The sequence below is a fragment of the Culex pipiens genome, chromosome 3 (genome assembly GCF_016801865.2).
Source record: "Culex pipiens pallens isolate TS chromosome 3, TS_CPP_V2, whole genome shotgun sequence".
Taxonomy (NCBI): Eukaryota; Metazoa; Arthropoda; class Insecta; order Diptera; family Culicidae; genus Culex; species Culex pipiens.
In genome coordinates, this window is record NC_068939.1 from 108758204 (window position 1) to 108783994 (window position 25791).

Consider the following 25791-nt stretch of genomic DNA (forward strand, 5'->3'; position numbering starts at 1 on the left):
AAGGATTTGTCAATTTCAACAAAGGAATAAACCTTAGTGGGGGTTACTTTTAGTCGAATGATATAACCATTACAATTTTGAATATCAAAAGCAATTCAAAAGAAAATAATATTGTTTCAATCTTTGATAGTTTACTAACGTTTTTACACTCGTTTATTGTTCGATTTTTTTTTTTTAAGAATTACTTTCAACTCAATTTATTTTCCAAATAATGAAAGATCATAGATTGATTTGCGAAATATTTTCCAATTACATATTAAACTTATCAATTCATTTTATTACGCACTTTTAGTTATTGATTCATTTGAAGAGGAATCTATTAAATCAAAGCAAAGAGACAAATATTTACTCAAAACTCGAACAATCAAATACCATTTCTCAACTTATCTTGTTTGTTTGTAAGGTGGTACATGTGCTTTCTATTGATAATAAAATCTCGACTCTAGCACGTGAACTACTATCACGTGGTATCGTTTCGTTCTACGTTCCCCAGATCTTAATAAATTTCGACGACCTTCTGATTCACCAATCAATTTCATCAACCAATGAAAGATTAGCGCTGTCGCGTACGATTCTGCTTCCTAATCGCAAATATCGACCGGTTTGCGCCCCGGCACAAGAATTCATTAACAATTTCAGCTCAAAACAGCTTGGCATGTTGTGGCCTTTGCTGTCCCAGATAACGACGACCGGCGACGAATTGGTCGTTGGCATTCACAACCACGCGTCGACGTCGTCCGAGACTGCGAAATTGATGTGCAAAAGTGTATAAAATCTGTGCTAATAAAATGCTGTGCTGGGTCGTATATTTTCCAACAGTGACACAGGATGAATTTGTCAACATGATAAGAGAGTAAGAATGTCGCTGATTTTGCGCAACGTAAACTACGCTGGAAGTTTTGATTCGCGTTGAGGTATTCCAGAGGAGAGCTTCACCGTACTCTTATCACAAGGTCTCTCTCGTTCGCTCGGCTTGATAACATCCCATGAGAGATGAAAAGCGACACGTTTATTGCCTCTTAGATAGCAGCAAGTTGTCTGATCAAAAACACAAGTGAAAATTAAATTTCATAACATGCTAATGAAACCTGATTGCACTAGTCGCTGCACCAAACAAGCAACTTGGGCTGTAGGAGGTTCTCCGAGCAAGCAGAGGCATACTTGCACAGAGTTGCACATTTACAGCCGTCGAGCTCTAGCACGTGCTGCAAACAGCAAATTCTTCCCACTAATACACAATGCTGGCGGGACGATACTAGACTGGTTCGAATTTTGTTTTTTTTTTCATCTTTAATAACAGAGAGGAATGAACCCAAGCAGCAATCGTGATTTGAACAAGACTTTAAGAATTATTTTACATCAAAAATTGGATAGATTCTTATAAAAATTGGTTTCACTAGGATATCACTGAGAAAAGGCTAATATCCTGATCTTTAAATGATCTTTTCATAGATTGCTCGTGGACCACAAAATAAGGGGACCCTCCCCAGAGGTTAAATTGTAGTTCAATCCATCGATAAGCATTAATGCAGAATTCGAGCCAAATCAACCGTAAATCAATGAAATTGCTGTATTTCTGGCATTGTAAAATGTTTTATTTAAAAAAGTATGAGGGCAACACAAATTTTACATACAGTTTTGAGTTTCCTCCTACTCTCTCTAACCCACCCCCCACCCCCCCGCTCCTTTCGAGCCTGAAGATGGCGAAAAAAAAAGTTTTCATGCAAAAAATACTTTTTTAAATTGCTAACAACTTTTCAGGATGGAGTTTTACAACTTTGGTATGTTGGACAAAGTTGAAAAGCATTAAATTTCCAATGAGAATCTCACATCTGGGAATGTTTCGATGAAAGTAGGACACCATGCAGACAAAACCGTAAGAAAATTGGGAATTTAAAAAAAAAATCCGATTTTTCTCATACAAACTTCGCCTACGAGTATCAAATGATTCTGCTCATATTATGCCCAGAGTCCTAAAATAGCTCAAGGAATGATATTTAGCTTGTGGCGCGAGGTTTTGAAAAAAGTCCCATATTCTGAGAACTCTAGTGCCCACCCATCCACACTAAGGCGTCCCAAAAAAATGCTATGTTGCGGAAACCTTTGGGCCCCCCGGGTTTCGATATATTTTTGCCTCAGGAATAGTGCGTCCATCCCGGGAATTCCCGGGACAAAAATCCCGGGATTTTTTCAAAACCGGGAATTCCCGAATCCCGGGAATTTTCATAATTTGTCCCGGGAATTCCCGAAATTGAAAAAAAAAATCAAATTTTGGTCTAAAAATTCAAATTTTGTTGTAGAAATAGATGAACAGTAAAATACATAGTAATCGATACGAACTTTAAAGCATTAAAATTTGTATTCGGCATATATAAGCTTTAATTTGACTGATAAGGGAAAATTAATTAAAATTTAGTCATAGATCCGCAAAATGCCTGGCGCTTTAAATATTTTCTATTTAATTTAACGTATTTTTGAAGACTATTTATCATATTTATATTTATGATATTAAAATTGAAAATTATCATCTTAAATTATTTTTCATCAAACTTCGGATTTTGGGGCAAGTAACGAAATAAGACAGCCATCTAAGAAAAAAAAATTGCATCGTTTTTTGAATAACTTCGGTTAAAACAGGAACAGAAAAAAAATTTAGTACACCGATTTCCAAATGTATTGCTCTGAAATCTCCTGTACCTTTTCAGTCTGTATTCCTGATTTTCCCTAGTTGGCGGTAGTAACTTAAAGAGAATTATTAAAATATGTTTTATATAAAATAAAACATTCAAAAGTTATCAAAAAATTTGCATTGACTAATTTTTTTTAAATATGAAGGACAATAGCTTATAGGACCTTTTTTTTAAAAAAAAAACTCTTGTTTTGTTGTCGCTTCTCGTTTTTGTAGATATTTTCAAAGAAATTTGTCTAGCTTTTCTAGTTATGGCATGTATTAAAATATATAGAAGAAATTTATTTATAAAACACTTATTTAATTTGAATGACATTGAAAATTTAAATTTGAACTTTTTTTAAATAAAAAAACAATTTTAATTTCTTTTAAGTTTTTTAAAAACTGTCGTCCTTGTTTAGACTGAAGTGTAGATTGTCACCAATTATTATTATTGAGCTTAAAAACATATCAAATATTATGAAAACATACATTTTATGACTGCTTCAAAAATTTCCCGGGATCCCGGGAATTCCCGGGATTTCAAAAATATTTTTCCCGTTTCCCGGGAAATTCAAAACCCGGGAAAATTGGACGCCCTACTCAGGAACAACTTTTCGATGCATCGAAATATTCTCAAATGTCATTCTTTGCTCACGATTTGCGATTTACTGAACAAAAGCTTGTTTTAATAAAAAATATCATATTTTGTTCTAAAATATTCCAAAGAAGGTTTAAATCAACAGTTTTTATTAAAGGTTGTATAAGCTATGGGATTCAAACTAATCTTTAGATATGTAAAATAAAAAATGAGTTTTGGTTTTTAAAGAAAAATTATAAAAAAACAGAGGCAAATAATTTAATTTTTCAATATTTAACATGTTGCTTATGAAAAAATACAACGTCCTGGACCAATATAAATACAGAACATTATCGATGGTACCCCTAGCTATGATTTAAAGTGAAATACGAAGTGAGAACTTGTTTCAAATTGTTGTACATTCGTATTTCACTTATGATATGAAAACTGAGGAAAAAACCTATCGAAATCCGGGTGAGCCCGAAGGTTTCTACAGAATCAATTTTTTTAAAGAAACCCTAATGCTCACACACACACACCATAAAAATAAGAGAAAATAAATTTCGATTAATTTACTAGCTTCCCAAAATCCAAGTTATGAACCAGTCTAATCTTTACACTCTCCGAGTTCTCTACAAAATCAGCAAAAAACCCACACCAAAAACTGACAGTCGTCGCCGTCGTCGTCATCGTCAACCCCATCTTTATGGGCATAATTAGAGTGTCAAGGTTTGCATTGTCATTAAAGTAAAATACTGCCAATGAGAAATTACAGAAATGCTGGCCTCGCCGTTCGGGCTCGGAGGAATCACGAGTGTGAGCTCCCTATCTAACTAATGATTGACGGTTGTAATGAAACAAAATCATTTCCCTTCGTGAATTGCGGTATCAGAGTCTGGGCTGGCGATGACGTCAATCAAATTCCTGCTCGAAATCTCCATGATTCACGTCAAAACATTCGACACCACATGGTTGTTGTTACAGTAGACCAAAATCTACTTTTGGGATCCCCCAGAAAAAAAAAACACAAAAACTTGAGACAAGACAAGTGGTTTCGACAGATTCCGAGCAATGCGAAAAACGAAAAAAAGGAACCGAAACCAGTTTCCGAATAGTGTGAGACTTTCTCGAACAAAAAAAAATCACGGATACAGACGAAGAAGCGGTAGAAAACAAAGTTGTTGGATTCGCAATCAGCTGATCACGTTTCGCTGGCGGTGGGTCGATAGGCTGACAAACAGGCAAGCAACACAGACATTATGGGAGCCGCTCGGAGTGCGCATGCAAGGCCCGTTCATACAAGGCTGCTTGTTTGTGAATTTTAAATGAGTTCATCGATAGTGTGGTGGAGGTTACAGTAACTAATGCGACCGTGTGTAAGTACTGTACGTACTTTTTTGCGATGGTTAGAGCAATTAATCGCTTCGAACTCAGCGGAAAGCACTTGCTTCAAAGAGCTTAATGAAATAAGTTAAGGAGGAAAATTAAGGTTTTAAGTTCTAGAAACCTCTTGAATATACCAACCAATAAAAATATGCTTTTCGGGAATTTTACTTTAAATAATAATATTCAAGTTTTCACATATGGGTAATTCTCCGACAATTCACACGAATTCGGAAAAAGTTGCCCCGACCCCTCTTCAATTGGCGTGAAACTTTGTCCTAATTTTTGTGCCAAATCATGAATCCTAGCTCAATTTTTCGATATCTCGCGACGGAGCAACGGTACGACCCCTTCCATTTTTGAAAATTCGAAAAATACATGTTTAAAATAATTTGCAGCCTGAAATGGTGAGGGTTTGGAAATCTGGGGTCTAGGGACTTTTATGTAAAATTGGATGCCCGATTTGACAGTGTAATCAGAATTAAAAAAAAACGTATTTTCATCGAAAAACATAAAAAAATAGTTTCAAAATTCTGCCATCGACTGTAAAAAAATATTGGGGTATGTAATTTTATCGGAAGTTTAATGTACTTTTCTATTCTGCAATAACCCAAAAGGGTCATTAAATTTTCTAGTTTTTCTAACTTTGCAGGATAATTTTTTTAGAGTGTAACAATATTCTAGAAAGTTGTAGAGCAGACAATAACGAAAAAATGATGTTTAATTATCATCACGAGTTATCGGGTTCTTGCGAAAATATTTTTTTTTAAATGTAACTTTTTTGTTTTTCTTTGTTTTGTCGTTCGTGTCTGTCGGGTGAACTTGAACAGAGATCAATGATGAACGACGACCAACTTTATCAAAACATTTTTGGGTTAAATCACGATAACTCGTGATGGTTACAAGCAACTTTGTAGAACAATAGTACACACTACATATAACCCTAAATAGTTAGAATAAACACGAATTTTAAAAATGCAAAATGACCCTTTTGGGTTAGGGGTAATCCATACAAAAAAGATTTATTTATGGACAATTATCCACGAGGAAAGCGGGCATTAAAATTTCCAAAAATGCTTCCACATGGTGTAAGGATGGTCCCTTGTAGCAAATTCGCAAAGTACATTCAATTTCCCATAAAATATTTGTTTTATTTCATATGGGACTTGATACTTCCATAGTTTTATGTTAGTCCCTTGAAAAAACTGTATATTTGTTTTCCAAATTTTATAGGTGATAAAGAAGTATTTTTGTTGTATCATCTTTGCCGTATAAGCGTGACGTAGTATGTGGATGACGCGGATTTTTGTATGAACATTAGGGTGAGCAAAATTGGTTAAGATTACCGATTCACTGTTTCTGTAGAACTTTAAAGATATTGTATTTTGAAAGTTAATACATTTTCAGACCTTACTCGCATTGCTTTAAAGTTTTTGAAGAAGTTGTAGAGCGTATTCCCGTAATATGACACTTGATAAAGTTTCGAATAAATTAACACAATCTTTCAACAACAAAAAACGAAGAAAAAATCGGCTGTTTTCATGGAGAATAGCTGTTACAATATTCAGCGTTATAAGCAGCATAATTTTATGATTATGTTGCTGTCTATATTGAACAAAGTTGATATTGTTATCGCATTTTATAACTTTTAAATATAAAAAAAAATCAGGGTCGCAAAACGATTTTAACTTGCCTTGTGCAACACAGACAAACAATAAATGGTTTAAATTTAATGAAGATTGCTCTACAGTCAAAAGAAGGAATAAAACAACTAGGTGTCAAAATATATCGAACAAATTTTCGAGGGGATCAAGGCGAGACCAACAACGTATTACAATATGGATTCCATAATATTCAAGACGAATGAAAACGCGTTTTTTTAGTAATCAAATTAACACGTCTATAAATACGACAGGAAAATCCCAGTCACAATACTCTCTCATCTTTTTTTTAAGTTTTTGTTGTCGATTTTCAAAATACCACAAAGATATCAGGTTCAAATTTGTTTTTATTAGTAAGAAAATATAATAAAATCAAAACATTATTCATTAAAATAATTGAAAAGAACTTTATTTAATACGTTTGAATGTTTTTGGGCAAACTATATTTTTAATGGGAAAAACACAATTAAAAGGTTGATTAGGTGTTATATTCATAAACAACAATCATGATGGCTACTAACTATTTAACCGAATATCGGTTTACCGTTTGCGTAATTCTTGTTATTTTCAACCAAAATTTGGTAAACATTTAAAACGACCGAAAATCGAAAAAAAAGTAATGCGCAACGAGTCTACCAACATTTCAGGTGCAAATATGTTTAAGAATACCATACATGCAAAATTTATATAGTAAAAAAATCTCTAGAAAAAAACCTCACTGAGAATAAAAAACAAAGATTGCAATTCAATCTTGATTGCATAGAAAAAGCTAATTTTAAGTAGTAAAAAACTAATAAATTATAACGACCATTGACCTATCGGACCACTATGGTTTCACTTCACTCTTTCAACTCCGAGATTCCGTTGAAGCAATTCCTCAATAAAGTGAAAAAATATTTTTATTCTTACAGATGCCGCTAAACGTCGACGTCGGATCCAAGCACCGGCTTCATCATTCCGTTGACCTCGCCGGTCGCGACGCGTCTCGTCAAAGACTTTGTGTGACTTTGTGAGCGCGCAGACAGCAACACTAGCAGCAGCAGCAGCAACTAATCCAGTTAACGAACGCGTGTTAAGCTCAGTTCACCCTCACTCTTTCTTCGCTGCTTGTGTGTTGGTTTGCTTTCGATAGATATGCGGGTGGTATCAGCAGACTGAGTTTGCTGAATTGTTTACTCTATTTTTTTGTCACTTTATTTAGCACTTTGATCTAACAATTATTGCGATCACACGGTTTTTGTAATTTCCTCTTTTGCTTGTTTTCTTTTCTGTATTGCTTGTTCGCGAAGTTTTTGCTGATTCACTGTTTCCTTTTCACTACGCACAAAAAATTAAACAATTAAAACTCATAACATTACCAATTGAAAAAAAAGATAACAGCTTTTATTCTAGCAACACGCAAACTTTTTCTTCCAATTTTGCCTTGTTTTTTCGCGAATTTTCCTCACCAACACCACTCTTCACCCAGCGTGGATTGTTATTCTTCGTGAGTCACTTTTGTTTTCTCTTTCCGCTTCTCTTCTTTTCCTTTTGATCGCTCGTTTCGACGATCGAGTGGATAAATTTGCTGAAATTCGCCGAAAAAAAGAAACTGAACACTTTCAAAAAATAAACAGCAACAACACGCGATGGGTGGTGGATGGCCGGCAATGGGAAGGAAACGGAGAAAGCCCCCCTCGAAAAGACAACAAAGCGGGCGCGCCTATTCAGCTGGGCGAGTGGAAAACTCCGATGACCGTCTATGTTGGTGTGGATCGTCGCTAGGGTGGTTCCGGGTTGGAGATTGATTGAAATCACCATCCTCAACAATTGTGAAATCTTAAGATTTCCGGAATATATGTACAGGAAAAAATCTTTTTTAAAAATCGGAAGCAAAAAAAGATTTGAAACTAATTGACAAACAATTCAAACCAATATTTGAAGTGCTGAACAAAACGCATAAGGGTAAAACCTCATTTCTTATTACCCGGATTGATCTCGAAAAATTGCCTCATAAATAGTTTGTTTGACATATCGATTAGCAACTCTAACGTACATAGAAGATAACGAAAAAAAGTGTCGTCACAGACAAAAATAAGTCTGGTCAAATCTATCAATAACCAATGTAACACTCAATTTGAAAAAACGGAAACTCATCACGCAAATTTCCACAGCTAATTTACAATAATTTGACAGTTGCTTGAAACTGTTTGCACGCACACATTTCGTGTGTTACGCTCGTTTACAATACAACGCGTTTATGTTGTTGATTAATTTGCTCAATGTTTCAATTTATTTGTCTAAGCTATTTTGCTCCATTTGTCCTTTAAGATATTTTCTGATGTTTTTGTCCTCTTTTAGGTTAAACACATCATGAACTATATGAGATTAGAGAGTTCGATTACTAATCTCAAAATTTAAACTTTTTTCATCAAAATTTTCAAAAGTAAATAATATCCTATAAGTTTTACTGCATATATTCAGGGGTTACATACACGTAAATCGATCCAATTTCTTTTTTTGCGTTGGCAAGGAAAATTATTTCCATGCACAAAAGACTTTGTTAGCTGCACAGCTTTGGTCTCTTTGACAAAGTTGAAAAGCATTTAATTCCCTACAAAAATCTAACTTTTTGGAATATTTTAATGAAAATTGCGACACCGCCTGACAAAATCAGAGAAATATTAGTTCCTCGATGTTTTTTTTTTCATTTATTCGATACAAACTCACCCTCGCGTTTATCAAATTTTGTAATATTTGGCTCATAGCGAAAGTACCGCTAAACGTTTTTTTGAAATCTGTAAAATAAAAATATTCAACTGCTCTAAATCTAAACTTGGTTAAATTTAGTAAAAATGGGCTGAGATAAGACAACTTGAAGATAACAAGTTCAAAAATGGGGGATAATATTTGATGTAAAGACTCGTCAAGTGGTTTAAAAAAATATAAAAAAATAAACTCAGCACAACAAAAAATCCGATGGTAAAATCGGATTTTTCTTTTTCATGCTTTTTGTGTACACGTTTGCTCATACAATATTACATGCTTTTGCTCACAAAGGTGATGTGCATGCTTTTGCATGCGATTTTACACAGGAATTTTTTACTTAAAACTTTTCAAAATATCGCTTGAAAAAAGAAATATTGGATAGTGTTCTAAATTTTTTAAATCTATATCTTCTATATATATATAAAATTTCGATGGCTTTGTTCGAACGCGAATCAGTTTAATACGGAGCGTCGGATCAAGATGCTCTTTGTTGCGTTGAGTTCGTATAAGCCCAAGAAAGGTTTATACCCTAACTAATTTACATTTTGGCCATTCTGGAACCGTAAAATCAAATTTTGATCACAGAAGGCTGAATAAGCAAAAAAGTAAAAAAACGTCAACAAACGGAAAAAAAGGCAGAGCGATGTTTGTCGGGTAAGGCTTGTGGACCTCACAGCAAAAAATCCGATGGTAAAATCGCATGCAAAAGCATGCACATCACCTTCGTCAAAATAAACACTAAATATTACACGTTGCATGTACAATTTTTGCAAACACAAAAAAAAAGTTGCAACCTATGGGATTCAAACCGAGCACCAACAGTAAGGACTGGCGCCTTAGCCCACTCGGCCATCAGACCGATGAAAAGCTGGAAGGATAAACGCATATATGAGCATGACATTTCGGTCAAGTAGGTTTCCCATACTGATGGGCTACATATTTCAGGGTGTAATATTATACAGAATTGCATAAAATAATGCAATATTTATTTTACACCCAGGCCTTTTACACGCAGCTGGATTACTACTTTTTTAGCTGTGTATAAACTATTTGATTCCTTCTATGTAAAGGACGTTATAAAAAAATGTGTTTTTTTACTGAAAATATCTATTTTCTAATTATTTCTATTTTTTAATTATTTTATGTTAATTTTATGCAGTACGGTTGAACTTTTTTATCATTCAGTTTTTAACATTTGGAAAAAAATAAAATCGATAAGAAAGGAGAAATTCTCGTAATCCATCTGCTTTTAAAAGACCTGGGTTAAACAAATATGCATTATTTTTAAAAATTGTATCGGTCTGGTAGCCAAACGGACTTAGGCTCCAGGCCTCTCTGTGTGTGCTGGGTTTGAATCCTGTCGGTTGCAACTTTGTTGTGTCTGTGATGAAAAGTTGTGCATACTTTTGCATGCGATTTTACCATCGATTTTTTTGCTGTGAAAATATCGGGCTATTTAGGGGAAATTCTCGTATGCTGGCAGGTTAAGCTCTCGCTTCAACTTCATCAAATTTGCTGATTTTTACTATTTAAGCAACTTATTTTGTAAAACTGTTGATAGAAACTTGCTTGCCCTACAACTTTATTCTGTTGAAAACGTTTGTTATAAGCTGATATGACAACATAAGGTGCCCGAAGGAATTACATGCTGTTCCCCTATGTGGACAGCAGGAATTTGTTTGTAAATATCACAAATTTTCAAAAAAAGGTAGGATATCTTCATTCAAATTATTGGTTCATTATAGCTACTACACCTCATTATTTCTCTTTGAATATTGAATATCTCGTAAAAGACTAAAATAACTTGATTTCCTTAGGTAAATAATATTCAGTATTAAATCAGTCAGGGTTTGGTGGCAAAAACCATGTGAATAACAATTATAGCAATAATAACAATTGAGAATCAAAGCAACAAATTGAATCAACAAAGTTGTTCGGCACAATTAACATCACATTTCAGTTAAACATTGAGAAAATAGATTTGTCCATAAATATAAATTTTATTCATCGACTTCAATAAGGACCTCAAAACCACAACCAGTTTTTCTTATATTTGGTAAGATAATATTTGTCTAAGTATTTCGAATCCTTGGATGTAAAATTTATATTTTTCTTTATTTTCTTCTTGAACAAACATTAATCTAAAATGCCATGCAAAGCTGACAATCGAGCTGGTATATGGTTATTTTCGTTTAAAACAATGTGTTTTACCGTTTTGATCACAGTGTCAGCGGTTATTTCTTGCAAAAAGTAAAGAGACACTTCGGACTACCACTACGTGGCATCACATTGGTAAATAAGACACCAAGTACTGTTCCATCATGGGACATTCCGTCGTAATTTATGACAGTGGAACGATTAGCAATCGTTACAGCACCGCGGCGCTGTAGTACGCTTTGTTGCCAATTCAGATGGAGTCTTGCGATAAACCAGAACCACCCTAGCAATCTTCACCACACAGCTGAACTGCATCAACACCTCCTCAGAAGTAACAACAACTATTCGTACCCAACCGGAGTCGCCTTCAAGCACTTTCTATATATGCACATTCACAATTTTTTGTGAGTGTATGCGCAACATGCAACAGCAGGTATGTCACGCACTGATCTCGATCGACGATTTGTTACACTCAGCTCTTGCACTGAGCAGAATATGACTGCCAGTGCAGCTGTGCCTCCGACGATAATGATCAACTATTGGACACTCCTTTGGTATTTGCACATATTGCACTTATGCTGGTCCGAGATAACCACTACCACTTTGCACTTTTATTTCGCGTTTTTTTCTGCCTTCTGTAGAACACTATCTCGTCATCGACGTTCCAAATGGAGAGTGCTTCGCGACTAGAAGCAAAACTCAACAAAACAGGACACGTAATTCATAAACTGTGTTTACCGATCGAAGCAAAAAATAAAACGACGAGAACGAACCTCAAATTAACAAGACAAAAGTCAACACCAAAGGAAAGTGGAAATTAAAAAACATGAAGCAACACAAGAGAAAAAAAACTCGCAGAATTACAGCGCCGACCGCGAAATCGCGCACGACACACGACAAGCCAGGCTACGGCCAAATACCAACTGAAGCAAAAGCCGTATGCAACGAAACGAGCGACGGCCGAGAGCAGTGCTGCTAATGTGTAATAAGTGTGTAACGAGTGTGTGTATGTGTTTGTTGTACAAACATCACCCAAAGTAGTAATGACTGTGACGAGTGAGTGTGTTCGTGAAATGTGGAGAATTTTTCAGTTTTGTCAGGTTGGTAACGCGCACTGGGTGAACGTAAAGCAGAAGAAGACGGACGTGACAAACAGGCCAAAAACAAACCGCGCGACGCAACAAGCTGTGCCGATGTGACTACAGCTGATCACACGGTGATGTGCGTGCGATGTGACGTTGCATGCGGACAGGGTGGAAGTCGGTGGACTTGTGAAGATGTCTCGTTAATTGCTTGTAATTCTAGCAAAACATTGTAATAGGGCCGATGCCGAAGTGTAAACAAAGAGTCTATCCTGCTCGTTCCTAACGTAAACTTCAACTGACGTGTGCAGGATAGACTCTTTGTTTACACTTTGGCTTCGACCCTTTTACATTGTTTTGCTTGAATTATAAGTTTTCAATAAGATAAGAGATTTTTCAAAAAACAATTATTCGTAAAGATCAAACATATATTTTTAAAGCCAAACAAAGATGAAACATACATCAATTCTTTTCAAAAAGTATCGGCGTTTGAAAAAAACGAACAAACTATTTAAGATGTTATTATTCACCGGGCAACCTGGGACCGGTTTCCGGAAACCCGGTGATCGGCAAACTTGACTATTTTTTCCTCACTGAGGTAATCCCGAGCATGGGTAAATAACAAGGGAAATGCAAAATAATACCATTCAATGGTATCAATACCAAATTTAACTTTTCGCGAGCCCTTGAAAAAAATTCTAAAGTGTAAGTTTATACCAATCTGTGGTATTATACCAAATTTTGGTATTGTTTTGTTATTGGGCAAATTTTAAGAAAATGTCGAATTTTGACATACTGTTACTTACATGCTTAAAAACGCAAATCTACTCCAAATTAAAGCCAACTATTTTAGTTTGGTCTAAAAAAGTCATTTAATGATCTTTATAAATTAGGGAATACCATACATTGGTATTGTAAAGGTATTTTAAATAAAAATATTTTAAAATAATGGTGATTCAATAAAAAAATCTATTTTAAATGATGTTTAACATTCTTAAAAGTATGCTGATACATTTGAGAATGATAAGAAAAACATTTATCTATTAAGACGATTAACTTTACGACAACAATAGGTTTAACGTGAAAAATTTAAAATTTTAGAATGGATTTTACTTATCATTGTGTGCCTTTTTTGTCATAATCGATAAACTCAAAAAAATAATGTAAATCTTGGTTAATTCGATAAAATAACTCTTTCAATACCAAAATGTTGGTATGCATGTGGTATTCGAACTTCGCTCTAAAATTCTTTTAATATTGGATTTGTGTTGAATCCTATTCAGCTGGAATCATGCATCTTCGAAAATCCCACGAAAAATGCCACGCTGCCTGGGCTATAGCCTTTCTCCTTCTGGTTTAGTTTGTTTCTCTTTCTTAGAATTTCCTGATATTTTTGCCTGCAGCTAAAACATGTTGATGCAGCAGCAGCTCGTTTTCAACAAGCGTTGATAGCTCAGTTGGTAAACGGGTAGCTAAAATGGTGTCTGCACCTTACCTGTCATGAGTTCGATTCCAGTATTCCTCTAGTTTTCTTTACCTGATATTTTTTGGCTCTCCAAGCAAGACTTCGTTTTCCTGCCTGTTCGAAGGATTTAAATATAGCATCAAAGTTCTACCCATTTCTCATTGCAATCCCATTAGCCAAATTGAATTCCCGCTGTAATCCTATAGAGAATTCCCATTGTTTTTTGCCCAATGAGATTTTTATTTACCCGGAAAGTTGTCATTTGTCTGGTATTCATTTGCCCTTGGAATGGCACGTTTTGGTATTGCTTTGGTCTTCCCCATACAGTTTTTTGGTATGATTTCATGGTATTATACCATCTATTACTGGGCAACCAAGGGCACATTTTGGTATTTGTTATTATGCCAAGTAATACCAAAATATGGTATTCCCGTGTTATTTACCCCTGCTCGGGAAGGCTATAATCCTGCTTTAAAAATCAAGAGTCTTTTTTGAAAAGGTCCTATAAACATATGAAACACAATAGCTTATAGGACCTTTAAAAAAAAACTCTAGAAATGAACTTTTCACATAAAGATCGCAGACCCACCTTCAAGTATACCTATGGACTCAGAATCGAAAACTGAACAAATGTCTGTCCGTCTGTGTGTATGTTTGTATTTGTGTTAGCAAAATTCAGTTTTCTCAGCATTTGACTCGGTTTATGGTCCCATAGTAGTAGTAGTGTATACAAATGTGTTTTCGCATATATCCGAATGTTAGGTAAATGTCCGGAAATCATATAACCTATCATCATATTATATACCGTTTGATAGATAATTTCCAACGAGCCTAAAACATTGAAGATCTGGCAACCCTGTCTCCAGTTCTGACCACTTAAGTAACATTTATCTGGAGTTTTTTTGAAAAGGTCCAATAAACCAAATTTTCAGTTTTTGCTTTTAGGATGTTTTTTAGTACCCCTGACTCAAGGCGATTTCAAAAACACCTAAAAACTCCAGTTATGTACTTTTTTGAAGCCAGATCTCACTTATCTGAACGAAAACTATGTCCGGATTCATCTTCCGACCCATCGTTGGATAGATAATCGAGAAACCTTCCAAACAAGTCCAAAAAATCGAAGATCTGGCAACCCTGCCTTAAGTTATAACCACTTAAGTGATAACTATGAACTTTTTTGAAGACGGCTATCACTTAATGTCTGTAAACTATGCCCGAAATTATCGTTCAACCCATCATTGGTTAGGTAATTGAAAGACCTTTCCAGCGAGTCTAAAACATTGAAGATCTGGCAACCCTGTCTCAAGTTTTGAGCACTTTGGTGATATTTATGTACTTTGTTGAGGTTGGATCTCACCTATCTGAACGAAAACTCTGTCCGGATCCATCATCCGACCTATCGTTGGATAGGTTATTGGGAACTATCCAAACGAGTCTGAAAGATCGAAGATCTGGCAACTCTGTAAATACTTTTTGAGCTAGATTTTATTTGAACTTAGTTGGTTCCATACCTAAAACCTTGTTTTCTGTGTAGTTTCGGAAAAAGGACTTCCTAAGAGAACCGGATTTGGTCAAAAACTGGATGTTTGTCGATTTTTTTTAAAGTTTGGGGTTGAAAAGGACCTCAATACCGTAGAAAGTTTAAGGTCATTTCCTTGAAATCCTCTTACCCTCGGTGCCTTCCCACTTGGATGGTAACTTGGATTTCATTTACTAAAAAACATTTTACTAAGAAACATTTGTTTTGTTTCCTAGACGTTGCCGTGAATTCTCCCATAGCTGGGTGCTCATCAAGCTCCCATTTTGCATCGCTTTGTGAATTAATACATCTCTTTCTCGATGGTCCCTGTAATATTGACAGGCAGAAGGTTATGGTTTTTTTTTTCATCAAAATCATGATTTCTTAGTTACAAATGGTTTAAATCCAAATCCATGAATATTTTCCCAAAATAACTGATCGGATGACAATTGCTCGCCAATTATTGCTTTATGACGATAGTCAAACGCATTTCCGAAACTGACTAAATTTGCTGACAGGTGTGATCTAGGCCACTGATGAAAATGGATAGGTCTCCCCGCAATCCACCCGAGAAACCCAATCCCCAGTAAAAGAACCAAATTGCACCGATCCAATTAGCTAACCGGCCACACCTACCTTGTCGTCGTCAAAGTCCCAGTCCGGAGAGGCCTGCCGATCCGTCGTAATTATGGGCGGTGTTATGGTGGCGCTCGGCGAATTTTGTGGCTCCTCCGGAATGACGGAAAAGCGGCCACGCTGCAGGAATGGCGATGCGGGCCCATAGTTTCCTGGGTGACAGAAGAGTGTGAGAGTTAATTGAAACCGTGCAAATAAGAGTCGCTTGGGCGATGGCGCAAAAAAAAAGAACATACCTCCCTGCGGTACCAGCCGGAACCGTCCAACGGTGGTCTCGGGTGGTCCCGCCGGTGGCGCCGATACGCGAAAACGGCCCCGGCGCGTGGCCGAGCCCTCATCCGATCCGCTGTCGTCTTCCATTACATCTGGTGGAAGAAAGAAAGGAGAAAATAAAACGGACCATCAATAATAAGTATTGCACGCCAAAAGGAAACTCATAAATTCATAAGATTATGGTTATTGTCGAGCTGTTTATGATGCATTCATTATCAGGATATGCCTTCATCTACAGCAATGAATTGTGTAAACAAAATTTGTCAACAAGGAAGCAGTAAAGCGATCTTCCAAGTCACTGGCAGCTTGCGAACCGTGGTAGCTCACGATTTATTGTATCAAAGCGGGCATTTGTATCAAGATATCTTTTCAAAAATGTCTCGTTTTGAGCTCATTTGCCATTTTTGTCAATCATTTCAACGTCAAAGGCAAATAAGTCAGATTCTCGCCTTATGCGGGTTTTAAAATACCACCATAAATGTAATAAGCAAATAATTATAAGACATTGAAATTTTACGACCAAAATTTAGAGAAAGCATCTAAGCAAATCTTACAAAAATCAGGGATTCCTCCTAAAATTATCATATACATCGAAAATATTACCAAAAATTGATAATTTGCTACTTCACCTCGATTCTGAGGGCAGATTCAGATTCATCGGCAAAATTGCATGGAAAACATATGCAGTCCAGACTCGATTGTCCGAAGCTTCAATTAACCGAAGTTCGATTATCTGAAGGTTTGTATGTTCACGACCAAAATATTTTTTTCGTATTTTTTGTTTTCTCACAATTAACATCGAATTAGAGTTTTAGGCCGCTTTAGTCAAATTTAATTGCCTTTTAGCATGCTGAATACATTTTTTCAGTATAGTTTAAAAACCGTCCTTTAGGCCGCCATCCTAAAAAAAAAAAATCTGAATCACTTCAGAGCATGTTTATTTCATATTCATGTCATATTCAAGCTCAACAATCAAAAATAAGACAACGAAAAACACAAACTCTGCCATTTTCCGTTACTAAAAAAAACTTGGAACATGCCATTTTTAGGCAAATTTAATGTTCTTTTCGAATCTACATTAACCCAGAAGGGTAATTTTTTTTACAAAATTTTTCATTTTAAAATTTTGTGTTTTTTCTATTTTTGCCGGGTTATTTTGAAGAGAGTCTTTTTTTGGAATTCTGAGTACGCCTTTAAATTGGGCATCCAATTTAACATAAAAGTCACTTTGACACCAAATTTCTATCTCATCACCGTTTCAGGCTGCAAATTATTGAAAACCCCCTCTTTTTTAGCATGTTCAAAAATGAAAGGGGTCGTACCGCCCCTCCGTCACGAGATATCTAAAAAAAGACCTCGGATTCGTGATCAGGGACAAAAGTTACCCCTTGGGTCAAAGTTTCACGCAAATCGAAGAGGGGTCGTAGCAACTGCTGTGTGAGTTGGCGGAGATTTACCCAATTACGTTATGGTGCAACCCCCGTACACTTTTCATTAAAGAAATCTCGAGTTTAAAGAAAAATACCCCTGAGATTTTTTCAACGTTTGTAGTGCAGATTTCCCCCTCCGGATGCAACCATACGCTTAAAATTTGGCTTGGCTTTGTTTTAAATATTTATGAATTGCATTAAGTCCAAAATGACTCTATTTTGTCTGATCTTGCCTTAAGGGGTTACATATATGTAAATCGGCAAAAATGTCAGAGGTTGGTATGAGCAGACATTTAGACTTTTTTTTAAATCTGTTTTCAGGGTTTTAAAATTTACATTTTCATCTATTAATAAAACAAATTTGAGGACATTTGGTTGTATCATTGCCGAGATAAAGCTATTTTAAGTTAGCAGTTTCAAAAACGGGTGCCACGATATCTCAACACTGCTTTGACCAAAACGGCTCAAAATTTTGGTGAAGACTCGTTAAACCGGTCCCGTGTGCATGACGAAGGCCGATTTTCAAAAGGTTTATTTAAAAAAAAAGATAAAAATATTTTTATGTTTTTCATATAAAAAATCGTCAGTATTGGATTTTTGTATTTTTTAAAAAAGCAAAATTTCAAAATCGGGCTTCTTCATGCACACGGGATATGTCTTGAGAGTTTTCACATCAATTTCAGCCAGTTTGGTCAATCCCATCTCGAGATATCGTGGCACTCGTAAATCAACTCGGTGTTTTGAGAAAAATGCTCAGAAAGTTTGATAGTCTGCTTTGCGCATGGCAAAAATTTGGGCTTTAAATCGTCTCTTACTCAGTTTAATCATGAAATATCTTCATGAAACTTTCAGGACTGAATGAAAATCATCTTTTAAGTAGATTCAATGAATTTGCTGTAACATGAAATTTTGTGATTTCTTACATGTATGTAACCCCTTAACCTAGAGGTTAGGTCGTTAGGACAGTTCAGGTGTAGGAGTCGTCTCCCTTGAAAAGGTATAAATCAACTTCAGTAGAGACGCTGATCGGTAGTTGGACTCATAATCCAAAAATCCAAAAGTTCGAGTCCCGAACTGAATGAAAGTAAGGTGTAAGAAGAGGTTTGGATTTCCTCATCGTATCAAGTTTCGAGTAGGAATCTTGCAATAATGACCTCCACGGGTCGCTGCAAAGCGAACAGTTTGATTTTCTTGATTTTAGTCAGTAAGCAATCTTCCTCTACTGAATCCCCGAAAAAAGGTCACTTAGTTTACAGGATTAATTTTTCCCCTATACATTTTGCTGAAATTAATCGCACAATCCGCAAATTTGTCAGTTCGTCAAATATTCTCTATTTATAAAATTTCGAAGAAACACAGAATTACAAATAGCTCACCTTCCGCTGTTTTGCTGCTCCCTCTCCAGCTGCTCGGAGATGCTGTTTTCGAAGCTATTGTGAGGGTTTGTTTCGCAACACAACCGAAAAATTCACAGAATCACTTTTTTTCGTGCTGTTGTCAAGATTTTGCTTTCGCTTCTAAGCACGTGATAAATTTCTTCTCCGCTAGGATTCGTGTGTAATTTCGCTAATTTTTCCACTTGCTGACATGTAAGATCTCAAACAGAAATTTTCTTTTCGCGCCTTGTACACTTTTTACCTTCTAACTTTTCTGATACATTAGGCAACAACACAATTTTCGTACGCTTTGATCTTCTCTCGATCTTGATAATTTCTTCTTTTTTTTCTTTTATCACTTTACTCGCGTTTCTTTCTTGTATCAAAAAATGCCCGAATAAAAATAGACCGATGTCGTGCGAATTTTTGTTTACGTTTTTTTCCTTCACTCACAACCCCTCTCGCTACAAGTTGGCTTGCTTTCAAACACCTCCCAAGCAGTGGGACGTTGAACTACCGATGTTCAAAGCGCAAGGAAAAAAAATCTGCCGACACGATCAACACCTGCGGGAACCGAACCCGAGGACACTCGCAAGCCACGAGAGTGACGCTCAGCTGACTGACGCGGACGAGCTCTTCCTTCACTCTGGTCGGGCAGTTGGGTGCACTTGGTCAATTTGCTCAACCAATTTGGTACACTTTGGTTGTTTGTTTTATTAGTGTTGGTTTGCGTTTCTCGTGCACAGATCTTGATTCGGATGAGTAGTTGACTTAATTATCCCACAGGGTCTGCAAGTATAGAAGGTGAAAAAAATGGTACAGATTTAATGAAGGGTTAATTAGGCTGTTGAAAATATTTTTAAAAGTTTTTGTTACCCCCCTTTCGGAATCTGGGGGCAAAAGATCCAATAAAATGAAATGTCATTTTTTAATCAAAATTTTTCACTTGTGGCGGAAAGGAAGGGGGCCCGCATAGAAAAAAACCGTTTGAAAATCATTTGTTAAAAATTCAATCAACATTTTACCAAATAGTGTAGCCACTATTTGGTAAATCGTTTTTTTAATTCCTCACCGTCTCTCAAATAGTGAACTATTCCCCATATATGTTGTTAGCAATATTCACTATTTGATTTTTTCTTCTAGCGAAGCTTCATCAAATGCTTTTTGAAAGTTCATTTTTGCGTATATATTTTAGGGATTTCACCATTTCTCAAATGGTATTTTAATGGTTTTAAATAGTTATTTTAGCAGTTTTTCATGGTAAATTACGATTTATGAAAAAGTTGATACAATTTGAAATGCATTCAAGTCAAATAATTCTTATTGGGATTTCAAGGGAATTTCGAATTTTAATATTGCATGACCAAATAACTTCATTTTCATAAAAGCTTTTTTATTATTTTGCAATATATACATTTTTAATTTTCTATGGCAAATCTCTGGCTACGTTAGATCATTTCTAGTAGAATCTGAAAAGAAAAACAAAAACACTAAGTATCTATCCTTGAAACAAGGAATTTAGGTTAACTTGTTTATGCTTTCAATGCTGTCATCAGCTGATGCAAAGTCACTTGCGGTTGGCGCCTTCGATAAACAAATGCTGTTCGTAACTTTGGGTTCGATGCTACTATCCGCTGAGAAATTTAACGCCCCGATCGGAACTTGTAAGCCTGATTTTATTCAACCATCAGACTGATCGGAGCGTTACATTTCTCAGAGGGTACTCGCCGCCTTCACCAACTTAACCCACCCCGTTATTAGGAGACGTTTGTCAGCTGTTCTTGTCGGTGAGCAACCTGCAGCACATTTCGAGCTGACTAATCCTCACCACAGATCATCTGGATCGTTCTACCTCCGGCTTGCACGCCCACCTCCTGTAGCAGCTACTGGGTGTGTTCGATGTCCATGCTCCCTACTGGAATCTGTTTACACTTGGTGTCCTGGAGCTGTCAAATCTGCTATCTGTTCGCGTCATGCTTGCCCTCCAACTTTAGCGGCACTGCCTCGGCGTTTACTGGTTCGAATTCTCACTTTCGTCTGGGTGATCTGAGTTGGCAAACTATCCGGAGTTTGCTGATGCCTCAGCTCGACCTTCACCTTGGGCCAGCGTTGGGCGCTGGCTCGGGAAGACCTGAGAAAAAGGAGGAGAGCAATCAAACAAAAGCAATTCGAGAATGACATAATTTCGCATATAAAACATACCATATTACTGCAATCACCATCCTGCTGCTGCAGGCGTCAGAATGGCCCTTCCCTCCGTCCTGGTCCTGCTCCATCGTGATGACGTACACAAACCGCCGCCGCATTCACTTCCCTCTAGTCCGGGAGGATTTTCTAGAAGAGGCTAACAAGGTCCCCGTCTTCGTGTTGAATCCGCTGAAACCGCAGCAGAACGCAAATGTTACCGATGCAATCGAGATCTTACTGCGCGTCCAGAAATTGCATCATTTTTTTTTTATAATTTTCACTGCAGTGCACTAGCGAAGCACCAAAAAAATATTCACGGACGCGATGAAAGGATGCAGCGTAAAAAACGTCAAAACAAAAATAAATCAAACCAAATGGTACACGGTTAAGAGAATTAGGTGAAATTGTGCACGGTTAAAAAATTAAATCTTTGTGTGATTAAGTTTTGAACTAATCCAAATCTAGCAAAACAATGTAAATGGGCCAATGCCGAATCGTAAACAAAGAGTCTATCCTTCTCGTGAGCAGGGTCGGCCTTTTATATTGACATTTGCCCATTAAAGTTGTTTTGCGCACGGAGATAGAGGAGAAAATCGTGACGTCAGAAATGAACTCAAATCACTCAAAGTTCATTTTGTGAGTGACTTCAACATTTTGGCCTAGTTTGACAGCTACATTGTCCCCATTTTTTTTGTGGAAGAGAAAAAGAGGCGAATACTTTATGAAACTCATACCTGTCAAAATTCCTAGCCTCAAAATTTTGTCGCGAGTTGCTTTTCTCCTCTATATCGCTTTCCCGGCTCCAATGGTTTGGCGAAAATAAGTAAATAAAAAGTGAAAAGGGGGAAAAAGAGGTATCAACTGCAAGACTCTTTTATTTTAGCATGAACGACCATGTTCGACGTCCGAAGGTGCCACTCGCAGACCCGCGGCGGACCCTTGTTCCTGGACAGAGACCGAGCATTCCCGCTTGACCACTAGCAGCAGCGAGATCGTAACTACGGTGATCGGAACTTGGACAACCGATAGAACTGCGGTTGGCACCGGATTCTTTCGTCGTCGAGGGGAGTTCGCAGGACCGTGTGCAGAAATGTCAAGAGAACGCGAGCAGGACGATAAAATGTAGAGCAAAGTGTTCAAGCCGGAGTTTGATCCGGAATGTCAGGCGTTGGTTGCTTCGGAGGGCGGTGTTCATTACAAAGGAGCGAGACAGAAGATTTGGCTGTTTTCGATTACGAGCGATCGCTTCGGTACGTGGCCAAGACCTATACCCAGGAGCTGCTACATGAAAATATCATTCAGGACTTGTGCGGCCAGCGGAACGAGTGAATGTGCAAGTTCCCCTAGCAGCATTCCTGGTCAAACTGGTGGTGAGAAAGAAAAATTAAGTAGGAAATGGCGTTCACTAACATCTCGTTATAGATTTCCCTGCGGCAAGGACCACCTGATCAAGGTCGGTAGTGCATTTCTGGTGCTGCTGCAGCTTAGGCCTTTGCCTGTGGTAATCCGGGAAGAATTGTGGTAGCTGCAAAAGGCGGAATATATGGGCTCGTTAAAGTTGCGGCACGGTAACGACCTGCTCGCAATAGATTACCTGTGGGACTGCGATGTCCACAAGAGAAGCATGGTCGACTGCTACAACAGAACAAATGGATCGTCTGAGAGGGAAAGGCCGGCAAGAAACCACTGCGGCAGGCGATCATCTTCGAGAAGTTGGCTCTGTGCAGCAAGGCTGAACGATTTGCGGATCGAGAGGTAAAGCTATTTGATCTCCTGATGGTAGACCATACCCACCAGTGCTGAAAATGTCAGGGGTTTTGACGCGAAAATCGGCGACGCTGACACGATTTTTTCAGATCCAGTCACTGAACCGCAAAACCGTGACATAAACAAACCCGGTGCAGTCGTGAGTGCCCTAGTTCATTGAGCAGCTGCAATGCGAGGCAGTAGTCGACCAACGCTCATTCGACGTTGCACGCACACACATAAAGAAACAAGTTTTTACACAAAAAGTTTGTATTTATACTTGGAAATGTATTTTTGAATATAAGTTATGGTTGTTTGAAGTGTTTTGCACAGTCTTGAACCATTCAATTGTTCAAAAATAGTCAAAATAGTATTTAAAGAGATTATACGAGTCAGTCATATGACACGAATTGAGTGAGTGTAGCTCATTTTTTCACGTCGCGCATTCTCCAGCAGCCGACCGGCACGAGTCAGGCGGCAGTGGTTGAACGGACACAGTAGGCTTACAGTCACATGCTAGCAGTGAACTGACATTTTGGTTTGGTTCATGTGTACACTGGGTTGGAAACTTTTTGCAGGCCTGATACCCACATTAACTCAGTGCGGACGTTACGCATCGGCGGCCGTTACTGATCGTGTGGTCCGCCCTAGAACCGCCCTGGCGGACCGAGGGCGGGCCGCCTGTGCGGTTGAAATTTGACATTTGAAATTTTTCAATTTCGTCCGCCCTCCATCCGCCTTGGCGTGCAATGGGCGCATCGCCTGGGCGGTTCAAACTGATCGCTGAAATGTTTCAATATCGTTCGCCCCTCAATCGCCGCGGCGAGCCAAGACTGATTGCCGTGGCGGTTTGCATCTGAAGGAATTTATTTCGAATTTGACATTTCAGTCAGTTTCCAACGAGCTTCGGTGGGTGTTGTTATTTAATCGGCGGCTGCTGATTTTCGTTGTTAAGTTTGTGTTGGGAGAAGTGTTGTGTTGTTTAGATTGTTTACTTATGTAAACAAACAGTTGAAAGTGCGTTTGAAATAGTGATTGAAGGTTGTTTTGCAAGAATAATCGTTATTGTTGGTGTAATTTATGTGAAACCCCTTATAAATATTGTTGGCAGATGTGCAAACATTTGGAATACTTAGAATTTGATATGTTTCATTGTTGTTATGATTTGATTTGTTCTTTTTTGTATGTTTGTATGGAAATTTGGTGTACATTTTGGTAAAAAGTATATCTTTCCCAGGGAAACCTCTTGAAGAGTATCGAGGTGACATTTACAAAGCGGATTTTGTGCCAATGTCTACTCAATTAATGTTAATGTTTTTTTGTGTGAATGTTAACACTTTAAAGGTTGCGGGTTCAGTGCCAGCAGTGGAGGCAATTAGTGGTGCAGCAGCGATTTTTGTCTTTCTTTTGTTTGACGTTTTTCAGGTGTGCATGATGCAGGACGTGGGTAGGAAGTAATTTCAATTATTTTTAATTATCAGTTCAGCGGCAACAATATCATTTAAAATTGTGTTTAATTTTTTTTACAGCTTCCTGGATCATTTATAAATGAACTGCTTATATGTATTTATCTATTCTTCATTTGATTTATTTGAATGTTTATATCATTCCTATTCCTTGTCCTTTTTTCTACCATTCCTCCATACCATATATGATCAAATTTCATGAACTAACGACAGTTACTGAAATAGCAATGGAACCATCTGAAGAATTTGTCTTTAAAATATAATTATCTTGCTTCCAGCTTCTGGGAATCTTCTTCAATTTTAATGCCTACATTTATCTATTCACTAGATGATTTATTTAAATGTTTATATCCTTCCTTATCCTATTCCTTTTCTTTCAGCAATGGAACCATCTGGAGCATTTGTCTTTTTAATTATAGTTGTTTGTTTTGCAGCTTCCCGGAATCATCTTCAAAATTACTGCTTATTTGTATTTATCTTTTCACTGTAAGATTTATTTTTATATTCATATCACCCATACAATGTATGATCAAATTGAATGACAAGAAAGAACATGGGGTGTAATCAACTAGGATACTTTCTTCGGATTAGCTGCGCTTGTGTTTGATTAGATTAGAGTATGAATTGTTAACATTCAATACGTTGCCTGTTTATGTGTTAGTACCAATAATACATGAACATTTTAAATAATTTAGTTTTTGAGAATTAGTTTAAGAATTATTTTTATTTGCAGGAAATGGAAAATCTTCGCAACAAGTTTGCTTATCAATATATTATTTTGTTTCTTTATTTTTTTCATCATTTCACCTCAGTGAACTAACAACGCACGTAAGATGTATTGAGAACAAAATTATTTTGAAAATTATGTTTTTTTTTTTTTCATATTTTTGTTTTTTTTTCTAAATTTCAGCACACAAGAATCTACAGAGATCTGCATTTCTATATAAGGCACTTTGTGTTTTTTTCAGTTTTAGATGAACTTGAAAAAACACTATCAGAATCCTGAAGGAACCTGAACGGGTATTCTGCTTGGGCGGATGAAATATGTATGAATGGCGAATCGAGGGCGGGCCAAGGCGGTTGGGGCATTTTGGGCGGATGAACTTTATATGGGGGGCGGATCGGGGGCGAGCCGCTGGCGGACCAACCTACAGGGGCGGCCGAACCGTATATGAGAGGCGCATCAAGGGCGAGCCAAGGCGGTTGGGGCTTTTTGGGCGGATGAATTTTATATGGGGGGCGTATCAAGGGCGACCCGCTGGCGAACCAACCTACAGGGGCGGCTGTACCGTATATGAAAGGCGTATCAAGGGCGAGCCAAGGCGGTTGGGGCTTTTTGGGCGGATGAACTTTATAAAGGGGGCGGATCGGGGGCGACCCGCTGGCGGACCATCTTACAGGGGCGGACGAACCG

The 25791-nt window shown here is 37.3% G+C and overlaps 2 protein-coding genes across 2 annotated transcripts in view; both read right to left on the minus strand.

The window, feature by feature from the left end:
- LOC120421495 (uncharacterized) overlaps positions 1 to 7561 on the minus strand; it is a 117711-nt gene extending 110150 nt beyond the window's left edge. The window contains exon 1 of the mRNA XM_039584713.2: positions 7202 to 7561. The gene's annotated coding sequence lies outside the window, so the exon portion shown is untranslated. The remainder of the gene's footprint in view (positions 1 to 7201) is intronic.
- A 124-nt stretch (positions 7562 to 7685) lies between these two features.
- LOC120421497 (uncharacterized) overlaps positions 7686 to 25791 on the minus strand; it is a 34080-nt gene continuing 15974 nt past the window's right edge. The window contains exons 3-6 of the mRNA XM_039584715.2: positions 18979 to 19767; positions 16136 to 16264; positions 15900 to 16051; positions 7686 to 7859 (exon numbers count right to left, since the gene is read on the minus strand). Coding sequence (XP_039440649.1) covers positions 7770 to 7859; positions 15900 to 16051; positions 16136 to 16259 — 366 coding nt within the window. The 5' untranslated portion in view covers positions 16260 to 16264; positions 18979 to 19767 and the 3' untranslated portion in view covers positions 7686 to 7769. The remainder of the gene's footprint in view (positions 7860 to 15899; positions 16052 to 16135; positions 16265 to 18978; positions 19768 to 25791) is intronic.